Below are 16,083 nucleotides of genomic sequence, written 5' to 3'. Positions count from 1 at the left end.
GGTACCTAAATGACTCTTGGATTCTTCGAGGTCCTCAACCTTCTGTTCTTCCCTCTTTCCCTTGAAAAATACTCTTTCCCAAGAAGTCACAACTAATTAGCAATTATATCTTCTTTCCTACTCCTGAGGCCCAGCTGCACCTAAGGAGCTCAGGTGGTGGGACAAATAGCAATTTTCCCCATGGGAACGCCAATCAGCTTAGACATACATGGTAAAGAAGCCAGGAAACAATCACAGGAGTAGATCTTAAGAATTTTTTTTTTTTTTTTGGTGGGGAGTGGGAGGTGATGGTGCCTGGGATTGAACTCAGGGTCACTCGATCACTGAGCCACAACCCCAGCCTATTTTGTATTTTATTTAGAGACAGGGTCTGAGTTGCTTTGTGCCTCACTTTTGCTGAGGATGGCTTTGAACTCGGGATCTTCCTGTCTTAGCCTCCCAAGCCGCTGGGATTATAGGCATGTGCCACTGTGCTGGTCTGTTTTTTGTTTTTGTTTTTTTAAACAGAGGGTCTCACTATGTTGCAAAAGCTGGTCTTGAATTTCTGGGCTCAAATGATCCTCCTGTTTCAACCTCCCAAGTACAGGTCCATGCCAATGTGCCTCGCTCCTAAGGAGTCTAGAACCACCGCTCTTAATGTAAAAATAATAGAACTGGAAGATATCTGAGGAATGCTCTAGTGCTGGGACCCTACCTCTTTGCTAAGATTGTTTTCTTTATTGTACTGAAAAAATTCCACCCAACGACATTTTTAACATTTAAATTTTAACTATATAATTGATAAGTCATTTCTTTAGGCATATTTTTTAGAGCCATTACTGATAAAACTAATCCTCCCTTGAACACTACCTTACACTCTGGTCCACAACACCTGTGAGGTAACCCCTGTTAAAAAGTGACTGTGTAGCAGGGCACAGTGGCACATGCATATAATCCAAGCAGCTTGGAAGGCTGAGGCAGGAGAATCACAAATTTAAAGCAAGACCCTCTTTAAAAATAAAAACAGGATGTGGCTCAGTGGTTAAGCACTGCTGGGTTCAATCTCTGGTAACAAACAAAGACCTGCTGTGTATCTTTCCTCTGTTTATCTGTATGCAGTCATAGCCAGAATGTTTTTATGTGTCTTTGCTAATACATAGGTCGTCATACTGTAAAGCATCATTATACAGTTTGATTTTAATTCCTTCTAATGCTGTCAATCAGACCACTGTAGAGACTTATCACATTTTATCTATTCCTTTACGATGGAAACTTAGAACTTCTAAGTATCCTGTTCACATCTTTGACACAAGCTATAGATGTTTTCCCAGGACAGATCTTGAGAAGCAGAATTGCTAGCATGCTACCTACATTCTGAGTTTCCCAGAGACTATCAAACTGCCCTCCACCCTTCCTGTACCTGTTCATTCTAATAATGAGCAGTACCGGAGAGATACACTTCCTTCCAACCAGTTAAGCACCTGAAATTACAAAATTTCCAATCTAAAATATCAGTTGTATTTACTAAAAATAATGATAAAAGGCATTAGCCACTCGACACCCACCATGTGCTGGCATATGTTGAATAATTCACAAATATACCTCATTCATTCAACATCCACTGAAATTTAGGACAGGTTCAGCTCTGTGCTGAGTCAATAAAAACAATATGTCAGCTAGGTGTGATGGTGCACACCTGTAACCTCAGCAGCTTGGGAGGCTGAGATAGGAGAGTCACCAAGGTACTAAGCAACTCAGTGAGGCCCTATCTCTAAAATACAAAAAGGGCTGGGGTGTGGCTCAGTGGTTAAATACCCCTGGGTTTAATCCCCCTGTACCAAAACCAATATGGCATGGCTACTGCTCTCAAGAAACAGTGTTATTCAAATGTGATTAAAGAAAAAACATATCAGGACTGAAAACAGGTCTTCAAACAAGAACTTGCACATAAATGTAAGGTGCCTTCGTCCACTATGCTGCCTTTAACTCCTTCATTCTAGTCTAGCTTGAGGTTTCCTGCTTATACTTTGGACTTGCTCAAACCACTCCTGCCCCAGAAGGTTTGCATCTATGGTTCCTTATCTCTGGAATGCTGCTTTCCCTGAAGAGGACCTCCCTTACTTCCTTAGGCCATGGCTAAAATGTCACTTACTGTGAGGTCTTTCCCTGACTCAATTTAAACCTATGCAAAACTAAAATCCCCTCATCCCCCAACACTCCTGAATACCTATCTTTGTTTATCCTTAGGACTCAGGGGTCACATGAAACACATCTTTACTTTTTGGATCTTGTTTATTTTTTGTCTGATGTTCCCACTGTGGGCACTCAGTAAATGCTCAGTAAAACACACCAGCCCCAGAGATTGCTTTGTGCCAAGCATACTGCTAAAAACTTTAGTGACTAGCTCATTTATTTCTCAACCCTTCCCCCAGAGGTAAGCACCATTAGCATGTTCTTTTTAGAATCAATATCAACATAAGTGTCAAAGGCAGGATACAAGGTCCCGGTCCTCAAATAATTCAAAGTTACTAGAGATAAGACAGAAAGGTAAACTATAGGACAATATGTTGGATACTATAAGAGTTTTGTTAAAAACTACTGGAAACTCTGGGAGCAGTGGAGATTAACTTTCCCTGGGGGATGTGTGAAGGAAGGGATCATAGAAAGTGGAGGAAAGGCAATCCAAGTCTAAGTTAGGTCAACTATGTCATTCTAAGCAAAAGCTCAGATGGGCAAAGGCCTATTGCCTTGGGGACGGGAAAACAAAGAATGCCAAAGAAAATATACAAATGGCTGACGAGCATGTGATAAGATGCTTGACATTATTAGCTACCAGGAAAACACACATCAAAACCACAATGTACAGCCAGGTGTGGTGGTGCACGCCTGTAATGCATGTAATGCAGCTAGGGAGGCTGAGACAAAAGGCAGCCTCAGCAACTTAGTAAGGCCCTAAGCAACTCTGTGAGACCCTGTCTCTAAATAAATAAAATAAAGGGGGGGGGGCTGGGGAAGTGGCTCAGTGGTTGAGCACCCCTGAGTTAGTTCAATTCCCAGTACACCCCCCCAAAGAAAAACAATGGGATACCACTTCACATCCACAAAGGTGGTTCTATTAAAAAAAGACAGCAACAAGTATTGTTAATAATATAGAGAAACTCGTAATCAGCATTTCTTGTTGGTAGATATATTAAATATGTTAAATGATGCAGCCACTTTGGAAAAGTCTGGCAGTTTCTCAAGAGGTCAAACAGTTACCCTATAGGTACCATTTAAGAGAAATAAAAACACATGTCCAGCCAGACACGGTGGCACACACCTGTAATCCCAGAGGCTTGGGAGGCTGAGACAGGAGAATAACGGGTTCAGAGCCAGCTTCAGCAAAAGTGAGGCACTAAGCAGCTCAGTGAAGGCGTATCTCTAAATAAAATACAAATTAGGGCTGGGGATGTGGCTCAGTGGTTGATGCCCGAGCTCAATCCCTAGTAGCCCCCCCAGGGGGGGAACGTGTCCACACAAAAACCTGCACATGCATCTTCACAGGACAGTAACATTATTTGTAAGAGCCCCAATGTAGAAATAATCCTAATGTCCACCGATGAAGGGATAAACAAAAATGTAGCACATCCATATAATAGAATATTATCCAGTCCTAAAAAAGGAATGAAGCACTGATGCCGGGTGCAGTGGCACACGCCTGTAATCCTAGTGACTAGGGAGGCTGAGGCAGGAAGATTGCAAGCTCAAAGTCAGCAAGCTTACCTGTCGGCAACTTAACATGAACCTGTCTCAAAAATTAAAAAAATAGTGTATAACCAAAAATATGAAAATTGTGCCCTGTAGGTGTAATATGAATTATAATGCATTCTGCTGTCATATTTAACAAATTAAAATTTAAAAAATGAAAGATTCATTTACTAACATATTAAAACAAATTGATAAAAGTTTAAAAATAAATAAATAAGAAGGGGGCGGGGATTGTAGATCAATGGTAAAGCACTTGCCTAGCATGTGTGAGGTCAGCACCACATAAAAATAAATGAATAAAAAAAAAGCATTGTCTTGCATGAACAAGGCCCTTGGGTTTTATCTCCAGCACCCCCCCCCAAAAAAGACACAAAAAACCCCCACAAAATAAAAGCACTGTGTCCCATCTGCAATATTAAAAACAAACAAATAAACAAACAAACAAACCCGGCTGGAGATATAGCTCAGAGATTAAGGTTAAGATTCAATCTCTAGTACCAAAAAAAAAAAAAAAAAAAAAAAAAAAAAAAAAAAAGTCATGAAGCATTGATATATGCTTCATTGCAGATGTACCTTGAAAACATGATGTTGAACTGGGTGTGATGACACACGCCTAAAATCCCAGAGATTTGGGAAGCTGAGGCAGGATTGCAAATCCCAGACAGTTTCAGCAATTTAGTGAGACCCTGTTGCCCCCCCCCAAAAAAGGGTGGGGGGATGGGGAGGTTAAAAATTTAAAAATTGAGCTCAACCATTTGACTCCCAGGGTGCATGCATGCGTCACACACACAGAGAAACATGATTTTGAGTAAAGAAGCCAAAAACTAAATGAAATGTCTAGAATAGGTAAATCTATGAACAGGAAGTAGATTATCGTTGCCTAGGGCTAGGCAGGAAAAGAAGTGAGAGATAATGGCCAAGGGCTTCTTTTTGGAGTGATGATAATATTCTAAAATTGATTGTAGAAGTGGCTGCACAACTTTGTGAATGTAATAGAAACCACTGAATTGTATACTTTGAGAAGCAGATGTGGCTTATACATTAAACAAACCAACCAATAACCACAGCATGCTAGGAAGGTCAGGTCAAGGGTAACAGTGAGGCTGCAGAGGTGGGCAGGAGTCAGAATGTTCTAAAGACAGGACCACACTTTCTCTTATGGTGGCTGGTAATGCTGTTTGAGAACAGGCTCAACCAGGAAGAAACTGGAATTGAATGCACTGGTCACTTATGCAGGCCACCAGGAGGTTCCATAGGGAACATAGCAAGGCCTGGATAGGACAGAGACCTGAGAAGGGGCAACTTTTAAAAAAAGTTATGGGGGTGGTGGGTGGAGAACTGCACATCACTGTGCTCCCTCCTGGGCCTCTCTCCTCTCAACACTAGTTTCCTGGGGGAGAAGCAGTGATGTCAGTGAGGAGGGAGGGAAGCATCCAAGTCAGGCTGTGGGAGCAACGGTTACTGTGGAGGAAGCCTCTCAGGGAACTAGGTGAAAGCAACCAGAGGTGGGGGTGGGGTGGCTTTGATTCTGAGAACTAGACCCAACCACAGTTTCTATCCTGGCCTCTGGGTAGAATCACCACACTAATATTCCAAAGGCATCTGTTGGGTGCTGGGTCCTGTTTTCAGGGCTTTACCTGCACTATGGTTACAACTCTGATCTAGGCTGTTTGGTTCCAGGGCTGAGCTTCTAACCGTTACTAAGCCTCTCCTGGCTCTCCAATATGACATTTTTCCACTCCCTACCACCACCACCCTATGTCAAGTCTCTGACGACATCTTAGGTCATCTCCATGATCTTCCAGCCCAGTTTGAATCCAATTCACCTTATCTGCCTCATGGCATAGAAGTAAGGCAAGAGGGGTATCAGCTGTTCTTGCCCCTCAATTGCTCTGTTTCTGGAGTTCCTGCTCCATGGTAGGGGCAGGTAGAAAGGTCAGAAAAAGTATCAAAGGACTTGATCTAGCAGACCTAAGGCTCAGTGTTATGACTCTCAACCTTCTCCACAGGTAGTGTCCACAATACTGCTGAGGGAACAGTAAAGAGCCCAGGGGTCCTATGAGGTCTTCACATTGTGGTTCCCTCCTCTTCTTCTCTCCCTTCAGCTTCCATTAAGACTGTCCAGCCCGGGAGAACTGGCTGGGTCCAGGCGCAGATACTTTTCCTCCATGCCCAAGTGCCCCTGTGGGAACATGCATCATGGCCTGCCAAATGAGGGGAGCTGCCTCTCAGTCCTGTCAGCTCTCTCATCCCCCTTTCCATAATGGCAAGATGCACGTTATCTGCTGTGAGAAACAGAAGAACAGCCCAAATGTCTAGGCCCTGGTGCTCTCCTGCTGGACGCTAACATCAGACAAGACCACTGTGACCATGGTACACTGAGAAAAGACACTCTTGGAATCAAATCTTAAGACAAAAACATGAAAGCTTTCCAAACTACAAAAATGATCACTCACCCCTGGCTCAGAGCTGATCTGTGCTTCCTAACAAACTACAGCACTGGCTCCAAGCAGTCCTCCTGTCTCCACAGTGCAAACATCCAACCCAGAGCAAAGCCCCCTTTTCTGAACCTGCCAAATCACCTGACACAGCCCTCCATGAGATGCCCCACCCCCCAGGACCTCTGTGGATCTCTCCCTGCAATAAGATGTGGTCCTGGTGGCCTCTGACTGAGACATGGAGGGCTGATAAGAAACAGGGTACTAAGCCTCTTCTCCCAACAAGTACCTTTTCCTCACAAGTGTTGTCTTGCCAAACTTTACACAGAGTTGGCCCATAACTGAATGAGACCCTGTTCCTTTTCAGTCCTAAATCCAGCAGAGAGGGGCCTGATCCCAATTCTCAGTGACTCTGTATAATAAGCACCTGGCTCTCTGCTATGACCAGAGAGGATTGCAAAATTGGGAAAGGGAAATCACTTAACATGAAGGTTACAACGGCCCACAACCTGAGCCCTAGACACACTCATGATTTGTCAGCTGGGAGTTTTTTTCTTAAGTACTTGTTAATGCTAGATTTAAAAAAAAAAAAATCTTGATTTCCAACCCCTCTTGTAAAATCTGTACTGTTAGTCTGGTGTTGCTGCCTAGTATAAAAGGTTGTCCCCAAGTAGTATCTGTGCCTTCCAGGTGGTCCCTGTGCTTTGGGGGCCCACTCCTCTTTCTGGGTCTGTGATAGCCCTGTCTTGGGGCAGCTCATACTTGCTGAGCCAGACATTGGTCTAGACCTTCCCATGTGTTAACTCTGACCCTGATCACTGCCCTCTGAGGGAGTTCTGCCATTGTCCTCATTTTCCGGATCAGGTAACCATGGCACAGAGGGGTGGAGCCACACAATTAGTGATGGCATTCTGGGCTCCAGAACATTAGGCTGTCAACTGTCATCAGTCTGCCCTGTTCTTTTCCCATTTCCAGTCCCTGTGGAGATGCAAGGGAGGATGCACCCAGGCCTGGCCCATTCTTTACCTGCCAGATAAGGAAACCGACTATGAGAGGAAGGATATGTAGGCTGAATAACAGCTGCCCAAAGTTGTCTATGTCCTAGCCCCAATTACCTTATTGACTCTGTGCAGACATGATTAAGAATCTTTGATGCAGAAATTATCCTCAATTATCTAGGCAGGCTCTAAATGCAATCAGAGTCTTCATTAGAGGGAGAGGAGGAAAATGAAGAGGTATGACAATGAAAGAAGCTAGAGTGATGATAGGAAGAAGCCAAAAGCCAAAGAATGAGGCAGCCTCTAGAAATTAATAAGGACTAGGACACAGATTTTCTCTTAGAGTCTCCAGAGAATAGAGTTCTGTCCTCTTGCATCATCAGGCAGTAAAGGTGTTGTTCTGAGCCACTGAATTTGTGGCAACATATCAGCAATAAGAAGAAACTAACATAGTTGGTAACATTCAAGATGCCAAAGCTGGTCAGGAACATGGGCCTAACCAGTCTCTGAGAGCTGTGACTACTTCTGAAGAGGGGCTGAGGTAATCTGAGGGCAGGGGAGGGGCTCTGGAGGACTCTGAGCCACTGGGCCACGCGGCAGCCTGTGCTCTGCCTGCCCAGCCCCCTGCACTGTTCTTTCCCCAGCTAAGCAGGCCTTGGCCTTCCTGCCCTTGTTTGTCAGGATACCCACCTCCAACCCCTGCCCCCATGGCCTGTGTGACCCAGTTACCTTTCCTGGCATTGATCAGTGACCAGGAGAGCAAATTCTTCAGCCTTTGTACAAGTGCAACTCATTAGAAATGTATTTACACTCATGGAGGTGATTGCACAGGGTTAGGAATTGTGGCGAACAATTCTAGCAAAGAGGAAGTTAGTGACACACTGTAAGCGTTTGGGGCATCAATCATGTACACTAACATCTGTCTCTGAGATGGCTCCGAAAGCTGTACAAAGTGTAAAGGGAATGGGAAGAGAAAGAAGCATGTATAGACCCTGAGTTCATAGTAAGAACTGGGCTTTACCTGTGACATGTCCTTAATCTTCCAGCACCTGGCATCTTATCCAAAAAGATCTAATGCTCAGAGGGTACCTCCCACACACCCAGCTCTGTTTTAGGCATCTTATATATATTAATGTACATCACTACCCTATGAGGTGGGTCTTCTTAGCCCCATTTTATGAGTGAGGAAATAATCAGAGATAATGACACTTACCAAGGGTCAAAGAGGAGCAGAGCTAGGATATTAATCTAGCAGGCTTGCTCTGACCCACTCTGCAGAAGGCAGCTGAGGCTTAGGCACAGTAGACCTTTGCTTCTAACCCTAATTAGAACTAAATGCTGTGAGTTCAGGACCAGAACATTAATCCATCAGACACAAAATTCAAGAGTGTTTTCTATCAAGCTAAGCTACCCAGATTAGGAAACCAGCGAGAGATTGCTGCAATAGGGCAGGTGAAGAGGGCCTTCTCGAGGGCAGACGGGATGGCAAGGGGCAAGTGGAGATCAATAGAATTTGGCAATTGTGAGCAGCAGCAATCTGAGTTGAAGGTCCAGGCTTAAAGGTCTCATGGGGGTCCTGGAAGCTGTGCAGCACCATGATACCTGGGCTCTATTTAAGGAGTAATTGATTCTGCACAACCCCCTTTATCTCTTGAGGTTTCAGTCTTGTCTCCTGAAAGCCAATTTGGGGGCCTCTGTGATGTGAGGCCCTTTTTTGGCATCAAGTCTGATTATCAGGGTCCTGCAGATGGCTAGTCTCCCTCCCCCTTTGCACCCCTGCTCCCTTGCTGTGCTGGATCCTTGCCGTTATCCACAGTTCTGCTACCCAGGAGCCACTGCCAGGTGCTCAGAGGTCCCCAGAGAATTCCTTTACTCCCCCTCCCCTTTAAGGAGCCAGGGCTGATGCAACCTGACTGCAACTGCCACCTCACTCCCCAAGCTAGGCTCCTCCGCACTGAAAAAGAGTCCCCAGCAGCCCCACCCTTGCTCCAAACTCCTACCAGAGCTGAAGAGTTGGGCACCTGGACCCTAGAGGACTCTGAGGCTGGGAGAGGTCAAGGCATCTGAGTCCAGAGGGTCTAGGTCAGGAACAGATATTGGTAAGGGATTAGGATTCTAAGAGCTGGAGTGGCAGGGAGCCACTGATAACTCACCATCACAAACTAGAATATGCTAGGAAAGGCTGGATAGCTAAGTGTGTGAACTGGCACCCACTCAGCAAAACTAAGTCAAACTGCTTAGGTAGGGGCACAGGTAGCTAAGAGAGAGAAAAGGGCACAAGAGGATGAAACAGAGGGGCCAGAGTCCTGGCACCATTACCTTCTCAGTTAGTACGTGCCACATATAGCCAGAAACAAGATTCCCCTACTGAGAAAGGGCATGTCTAGTTTTTTTTTTTTGGGGGGAGGGGGTTGTTTATACTGTACTGGAGACTGAACCCAGGAGCACTCTACCACTGAACAACCTCCCAGCCCTATTTTATTTGAGGCTCGCTCTCACTAAATTGGTGAGGTTGGCCTTGAATTTGCAATCCTCCTACCTCAGCTTCCAGAGTAGCTGGGATCACCAACAAGCACCATTACACTTGTTTTTTTTTTGTTTTATTTTTTTCATTTTTGTTTACTTTTTATTTTTGCACTTGGCTTTCCCAGTTAACAGAAAACAAAGGCATTAGGGAACCACTAGTGAAATTGGAACAGAGTGGCATTTAGTCAAAGGTAATGCACTAATTAATGTTTGAGACAAATGTGTCCTAGTAATAATACAGGATGTTAACAAGGGGGAAAACTGGGTGAGGGCATGAAGAAATATCTTTGTAACTTTTCTAAACAAGACCTATGGGCTGGGAATGTAGCTGCTGAGGCTGGCCTCAAATTTGCAATCCTCCTGCTTCAGCACCCTGAGTAAGCTGGAATTATAGGCATGTGCCACCATGCCCAGCAATCAGTTTTCACTAGTTAGCAGCAAAGACAGAACATATCCACCTCAATGATAATAGTAACAACCCCTTATGTAGCACCTATTATATGCTAGGCACTAGTCTATAAAGGCTTAATGTGGACTAAATCACTCACTTCATCCTCATAACAGCCTAAAGGGTACTATAACTATCACTTTTTAACTACAGAGAAAACAGCCATAGTGAAAGAAAACTGTCATGGTCATAACAGCTGGCAAGTGTGGTGCAGGGTTTAAACACAAATAACCTGGCTCCAGAATCATTTTAACTTCTACACTATACTGCCTATGTTATAATATAGCCCCTACAGGCCCAAGAAAATATAGAAGAACTCAAAAAAAGTGCTCTAAAGGAAGGTGATCAGATTCCAAGGACATCCTGCATGCAACTAGGAAAAAGGGTGTGGAGGGTGAAGTAATCTGCCTGTAGTTATAAAGATCAGATCAGGGGCTGGGGATGTGGCTCAAGCGGTAGCACGCTCGCCTGGCATGCGTGCGGCCCGGGTTGGATCCTCAGCACCACATACCAACAAAGATGTTGTGTCCGCCGAGAACTAAAAAAAAAAATAAATATTAAAAATTCTCTCTCTCTCTAAAAAAAAAAAAAGATCAGATCAGAGTCCTGCCCCCGACCTTCAGTATTGGGGCATGAACTTTGGGGGCTTTACTGTTAAGCTACATCCCCAGTTCTTTTTTTGAGACAGCGTCTCCCTAAGTTGTTAAGGCTGGCCTTGAACTTGCAATACTCCTGCCTTAGCCCCCAGAATGGCTGGGATCATAGGTGTGCACCACCACCACTGGTTCCCCTACCTTCTTTGTATCTTGAAGTCAGTTTCTTAACTGCCACGGAAAAAAGCTAAACCCTATGTGCAACGTTCTAATGTAGCTGGATGCAGGGTGGGAAAGGAAGGGGTTTCTGCAACAGAAACTCACACCCACCCAGGCTGGTGGAGGGCCAAGGCATGGGGAGAAACATGAAGGATGGTTATCATGGTCCCTCTCTTTAAAAGGTGATCAGGGGTGGAGAAAAGAACACTGGGACCTGAAGCTCTGTGGAGGAACGGGCTGAGCACTGGTCACGCCACTCTGTTCCAATTTCACTAGAGATGTGAGAATGACTATCTTCAGGATGGTGTTGGATGGTCAACTGTCTGGGGGCAAAGGAGGGCCCTAGAATGAGACTGGATCTTAGAGTTGTTATTAATAATAAAATACCTTAAACAGGAACGGAGGAGCCAAGCTGTCTGCTTAGGGCTTCGCTGACATCACCTAGTCTGATTTCCACAAAGAAGTCCGCCAAGTAGAGTTGATTTTTATCCTCATTTTATAGAAATGAACTGGTGTGAGTTTGAGGTAGAGGATGGGGCCAGATCTCCAAAATCATAAAGAGGAAAGGGGGCCAGGACTTCGGAGTCAAGCAAGGAACTCGACCCTAGAGTCAACGGGAAGGTGGCAACTTCAGAGTTATAAGGAGGGGGACCGCCCCCAGATCAAAGGGGGTAGACCCGCGAACCCCACAGGCCGTTGGGGGTTGGGGTTCAGATTCGTGAATCCAGGAGAGAAGGCCGGATCGCCTCCCGTTGGGGCCGCGCGGAGGCGGGGCGCGGAAGGATCCGAGCGGGCCGTGCTGCGCCGCCCCCTGTATATCTGTCCCCAGTCCCCGAGGTTGCCTCATTCCCCGTCCTCTGATTACAGCCTCTCCTCACGCTACTGAGACGCCGCCTCCGCCCGCGTAGCCTCGGCCATGGCTCTGTAGCCGCGACCCGTTAGTGCCCCCGGCTCCTCTCCGCGCTTACCGCGCCAACGCTCTCCGCTTCCACCGTCTTTCTTCAATCGAGGCAGCCGCCGCCTCTCCTTTCCACAGCCATGGAGTGAGTAGCCGCTCGCGCCTCTCTTCAACTGCCTTTCCCGCCCTTTAGCAGCTCGCGGCACTCCAACAGGGCCTTAGGGTGGGGAGACGCCAGCAGGGAATCACGGTCGCGCAGGCGCAGAAGAGGGACGACGGCCGTCGGCGCGCGGCTGAGCATGCGCACTTGGCCCGAGTGGTGGGGGGAGGGTGAGTTCTTTCAGAGAGTTGCTGTTTAAGGTCGGCCCGCGTGCGATTGCGCCTGCGCACCAGCCTCCAGAAGGGGTAGTTGTTTTTTTCCTCTGAACGATTTCGTCCACGCGCGGTGCTCCTGCGCATGAGCCCACCAGAACCCTGTACTATGAGGGGTGGGCTATAAACGGTTGCACCTGCGCATTGATCCCCAGGACGGCTGAGGCCTGCAAGAACAATGAACGACTCTAGGAACGGAGCATGCGCTTTAACGCTCGGCGAGAGACCCGCACGAGGGGTGGGGGTTGGGCTGTGTTCTCGGCCCCTCCCTTTCAGTCTCCCGGTCTCCACGTGGCTAGTCTGGCTCACAGTTTTACTCCCTTATTTCAAGCAGACATCTGCTGGGGCACGGAGTAGCCTAGATTGACAGTACAGAGGGCGGGGCGTAGGAGCCACCTGTCATTAAGGGGATGGAGCTAAGTACACAGCTTTAGCGTAGAGGCTCTTAGGGGAAGCCCTTGTGAGGAGGGGTGGGGCTTGTGGGGACAGCCGAAGTCGCCTTAAAGTTGAAAGAGAAAAGTGGAATTGGAGTGGATGACCTTGATGAAGGGACAGGGCATGGAGAATTCCCCTGGGAACTGATTTGGGATGGAATCTAGGAAGGGAATTGGGCCTAATGGAAGTATTTTAGAGGAAAGAGCATGGCTGGAAGAAAATTCCCCTGGGATTGAATTTTTTTATGAAGAATATTATGAAGTGGGTGGGAGGGGCTCAAGGTAATTCCCTTGAGAAACCATTAGGGTTCTGTATTGGGGGAAGAAGTGGACCTTGGGGAATCAAAAGAAAAGAATTCCCTTGGGAATGGGTGGGAGTCAGAAATTTGGGGAAAGAAAGGGCAGATTTAGAATTCAGAAGGGACAAGACTTGGTTCCAAACCTCCCTTGGAAGGGGGAGGGAGGAGCCCCATTGGCATGGGGTATGGCTTGGTTTTCCTTTCACTGTGACATGATACCCTCTTGTCTCACGTGCAGGTACTCCACTTTTGCCTTGGTGCCTGTCTTTGCCCAGCTGAGCAGCCCACAGAGCCTCCTCCCAGCTGTTGGTGTAACCTCTTCTGCCTTCAGTGCCCAGCGCCTGTGCCACAGTCATGTCACTCCTGGCGACCCTGGGGCTGGAGCTAGACAGGGCCCTGGTCCCAGCTAGCGGACTGGGCTGGCTGGTAGACTATGGGAAACTCCCCCTGGCCCCTGCCCCCCTGGGCCCCTATGAGGTCCTTGGGGGAGCCCTGGAGGGCGGGCTTCCAGGGGGAGGAGAGCCTCTGGCAGGTAAGGGCAGGTGGAGATTGGAATGGGGTGTGCTAGGGGCTTGGGGGTGGGGGAAAGGAAGAATTCATCATTCCTTTACTTGTTCATTTGATGAGTATTTATTGAGGGCCTACAATGTGCCAGGCACTGTTTAGGTGCCAGAGATAAAGCAGGGAGCAAAAGTAACATGATCCCTGTCCTCTTGGAGCTCACAGTGTAGTGGGGAAACAGGTAAGAGACAAAAGATGATGTATTGGGAGAAGTGGAAAACACAGCAGTCACTTAAAAATGAGGCCCCACTCCTCCCCCCCTCCTTCCCCCCCCCCACAAGCATGTTCCCTCCTCCTCCCCTTCCCCACTTTTGACCTCCCCCAGCCCTCTGTCCTGGATTCCCTTGACCTGCAAGCCATCTCCTGCTGCAGGGAGGTTGAGCAGGGGGACGTGTGCTTGATGCCCCTTGCCCCACCTCAGCAGCCTCCTGGTTCAGAGTTCAGGTAGCCAGGAAACTACCAAGTAGGTCATGTATAGGCGGAGGCCTAAAGGATGAGAAGAAGTAAGCATGAAAAGACCAAAGAAAGAACATTTCAGGGGAGAGAAGAGCATATGCAGGGATCCTGATGCAAAAATTAACATATCCATTACTATATCCCAAATGCTTGGCACATAGTGGGTTTTCAATAATTAATAAATAGCCAGATATGGTAGCATGTGCTTGTGTTCCTAGCTGCTTGGGAGGCTGAGGCAGGAAGATTGTGGAACCCAGAAGTTCAAGGCTAGCCTGAACTAGACCCAGTCTCAAAAAAAGGAGAAATGAAGAAAACTGAAATGGTGTGTGTGTGTTTGGGTGTGATGTGATCTTGCTTGCCTTTTAAGAATAGAGAATAAATTGGAGAAACTACAGATATAGGCCTTCAGGAAAGAGTGTACCAGATGATTGAAAAAATGGTTGGTTGACTGTTTTATTGACAATGGGGTCATTATTTGGTTGACTCTTTTATTCTTCAACTAAAATTAGTTAATGGGTTGATTGGTTAGTTGATTGATTCCTTGATGGTTGGTTGGATGACTGATTGGTTATTTGGTTGACTGGTTCATTTGTTCCTTTACTGTGTGGCTTGTTGACTGGTTTGATGACTTATTAGTTGGTTGACTGATTGAATAAGACAAATGAGCCTGAGACAGACATATAAGTGATCACTTGATTGGGTGGAGGACCCAGGAACTCAGGGCACTTTATGTTCCCCCTCCACTCCCTAGGTGACGGCTTCTCTGACTGGATGACTGAGCGAGTTGACTTTACAGCCCTCCTCCCCCTGGAGGCTCCCTTGCCCCCAGGTGCGCTGCCCCCACCTTCCCCACCTCCCCCTGACCTGGAAGCCATGGCTTCTCTGCTCAAGAAGGAGCTGGAGCAGATGGAAGACTTCTTCCTTGAGGGCCCACTCCTCCCTCCACCTTCACCACCACCACCACCACCACCACCACCCTCCCTCCCCCTCCCCTTCCCCACTTTTGACCTCCCCCAGCCCCCTGCCCTGGATACCCTCGACCTGCTGGCCATCTACTGCCGCAGCGAGGTTGGACAGGGGGATGTGGGCATGGTGCCCCTGGCCCCACCTCAGCAGCAGCAGCCTCCTCCTCCTCCTCCTCCTCCTCCTCCTCCTCCTCCTCCTCCTCCTCCTCCGTCCTCTCGCCCAACTCCCTATCCAAATCCTGCTACCGCCCGAGGGGACCGCAAGCAGAAGAAGAGAGACCAGAACAAGTCAGCAGCTCTGAGGTACCGCCAGAGGAAGCGGGCAGAGGGCGAGGCCCTGGAAGGCGAGTGCCAGGGGCTGGAGGCGAGGAACCGGGAGCTGAGGGAGAGGGCTGAGTCGGTGGAGCGGGAAATCCAGTACGTCAAGGACTTGCTCATCGAGGTGTATAAGGCCCGCAGCCAGAGGACCCGCAGCAGCTAGGGGCTAGGCCTTTGGGTTCTAGGGGCTGCTCATCAGCTCAGGTCCATTTTTGTCCTGGGGCTGAGGTGGGAGGAGGGGTCCTCCTGCATCCCTTGGCCTCTGTCTTTATTCTGCCCCCCCACACACACCTGCTTTTGTCCTTGTCTCCTCTTGCCTATTCTGGATTTTGTGCCCCTCATGGGAATGTTTAGCCTTAGTCAACATTGACACCCACCACTACAGTGAGGAGCCAGAGCCCACCGGGAGCTCAGAGCAGTGGAAGCCAGGAGCCCTGCTCTCTCGAATTTCAAATTAATGGCTTCTTGCAGGTGCCCTTGGTGGGGTGGACTGACTACAAGACAGAGCAGGCTTGTGAGGCCAGGAAGACATGCAGGGAGACTGTGCAAATAAAACCCAAGTGGGGGGCGGGGACCCATGTAATATAGGTGAAAAAGCAAGCCAAGTGTCCTTGGGAATCGTTTCCTGGAGGGAGCCATATACACAGAGCAGGCAGATCTGCAGGCCAATGGGGAGGAAGGGGGATGGCTATAGTTAGTGACTGGGGGATCATTTAGCTCTGGGAGAAAAATCAGTGTTTTGTGAAGGTTTGTGGGGAGGGGCTGCATCTAGGTGAGGGGATGTGATCCTTTGGGAGATTGTGAGCAGAAATAAAAGTGGAGTTTTCTCTGA

The 16,083-nt window shown here is 47.7% G+C and overlaps 3 protein-coding genes across 14 annotated transcripts in view; 1 reads left to right on the top strand and 2 right to left on the bottom strand.

The window, feature by feature from the left end:
* The window catches only part of IL4I1 (interleukin 4 induced 1), a 38,796-nt gene extending 26,743 nt beyond the window's left edge, over positions 1 to 12,053 (bottom strand). For 3 of the 9 annotated variants that reach the window (XM_081274545.1, XM_081274548.1, XM_081274555.1), the window contains exon 1: positions 11,917 to 12,053. The gene's annotated coding sequence lies outside the window, so the exon portion shown is untranslated. Of the gene's footprint in view, positions 1 to 11,335; positions 11,464 to 11,916 lie in introns of those variants that run through there. The other 6 variants (XM_081274553.1, XM_081274546.1, XM_081274551.1 and 3 more) reach the window with 6 other exon arrangements.
* NUP62 (nucleoporin 62) overlaps positions 1 to 12,055 on the bottom strand; it is a 25,059-nt gene extending 13,004 nt beyond the window's left edge. For 2 of the 3 annotated variants that reach the window (XR_014019679.1, XM_081274565.1), the window contains exon 1: positions 11,917 to 12,055. The gene's annotated coding sequence lies outside the window, so the exon portion shown is untranslated. The remainder of the gene's footprint in view (positions 1 to 11,916) is intronic. The other variant, XM_081274566.1, reaches the window with a different exon arrangement.
* On the top strand, positions 11,580 to 16,083 carry ATF5 (activating transcription factor 5). Of its 2 annotated transcripts, none has more exons than XM_081274567.1 (3): positions 11,580 to 11,991; positions 13,190 to 13,483; positions 14,720 to 16,083. In XM_081274567.1, the coding sequence occupies exons 2-3, from the start codon at positions 13,306 to 13,308 to the stop codon at positions 15,412 to 15,414; spliced, it is 873 nt and encodes a 290-aa protein (XP_081130693.1). In that variant the 5' UTR covers positions 11,580 to 11,991; positions 13,190 to 13,305; the 3' UTR covers positions 15,415 to 16,083. The 2 variants fall into 2 exon arrangements, with proteins under 2 accessions (XP_081130693.1, XP_081130694.1); XM_081274568.1 differs by lacking the exon at positions 11,580 to 11,991 and adding an exon at positions 12,788 to 12,934.

The sequence above is a fragment of the Spermophilus citellus genome, assembly GCF_964194105.1.
Source record: "Spermophilus citellus genome assembly, chromosome: 18".
Lineage (NCBI taxonomy): Eukaryota > Metazoa > Chordata > Mammalia > Rodentia > Sciuridae > Spermophilus > Spermophilus citellus.
This window is presented reverse-complemented; position numbering and strand designations above follow the sequence as displayed.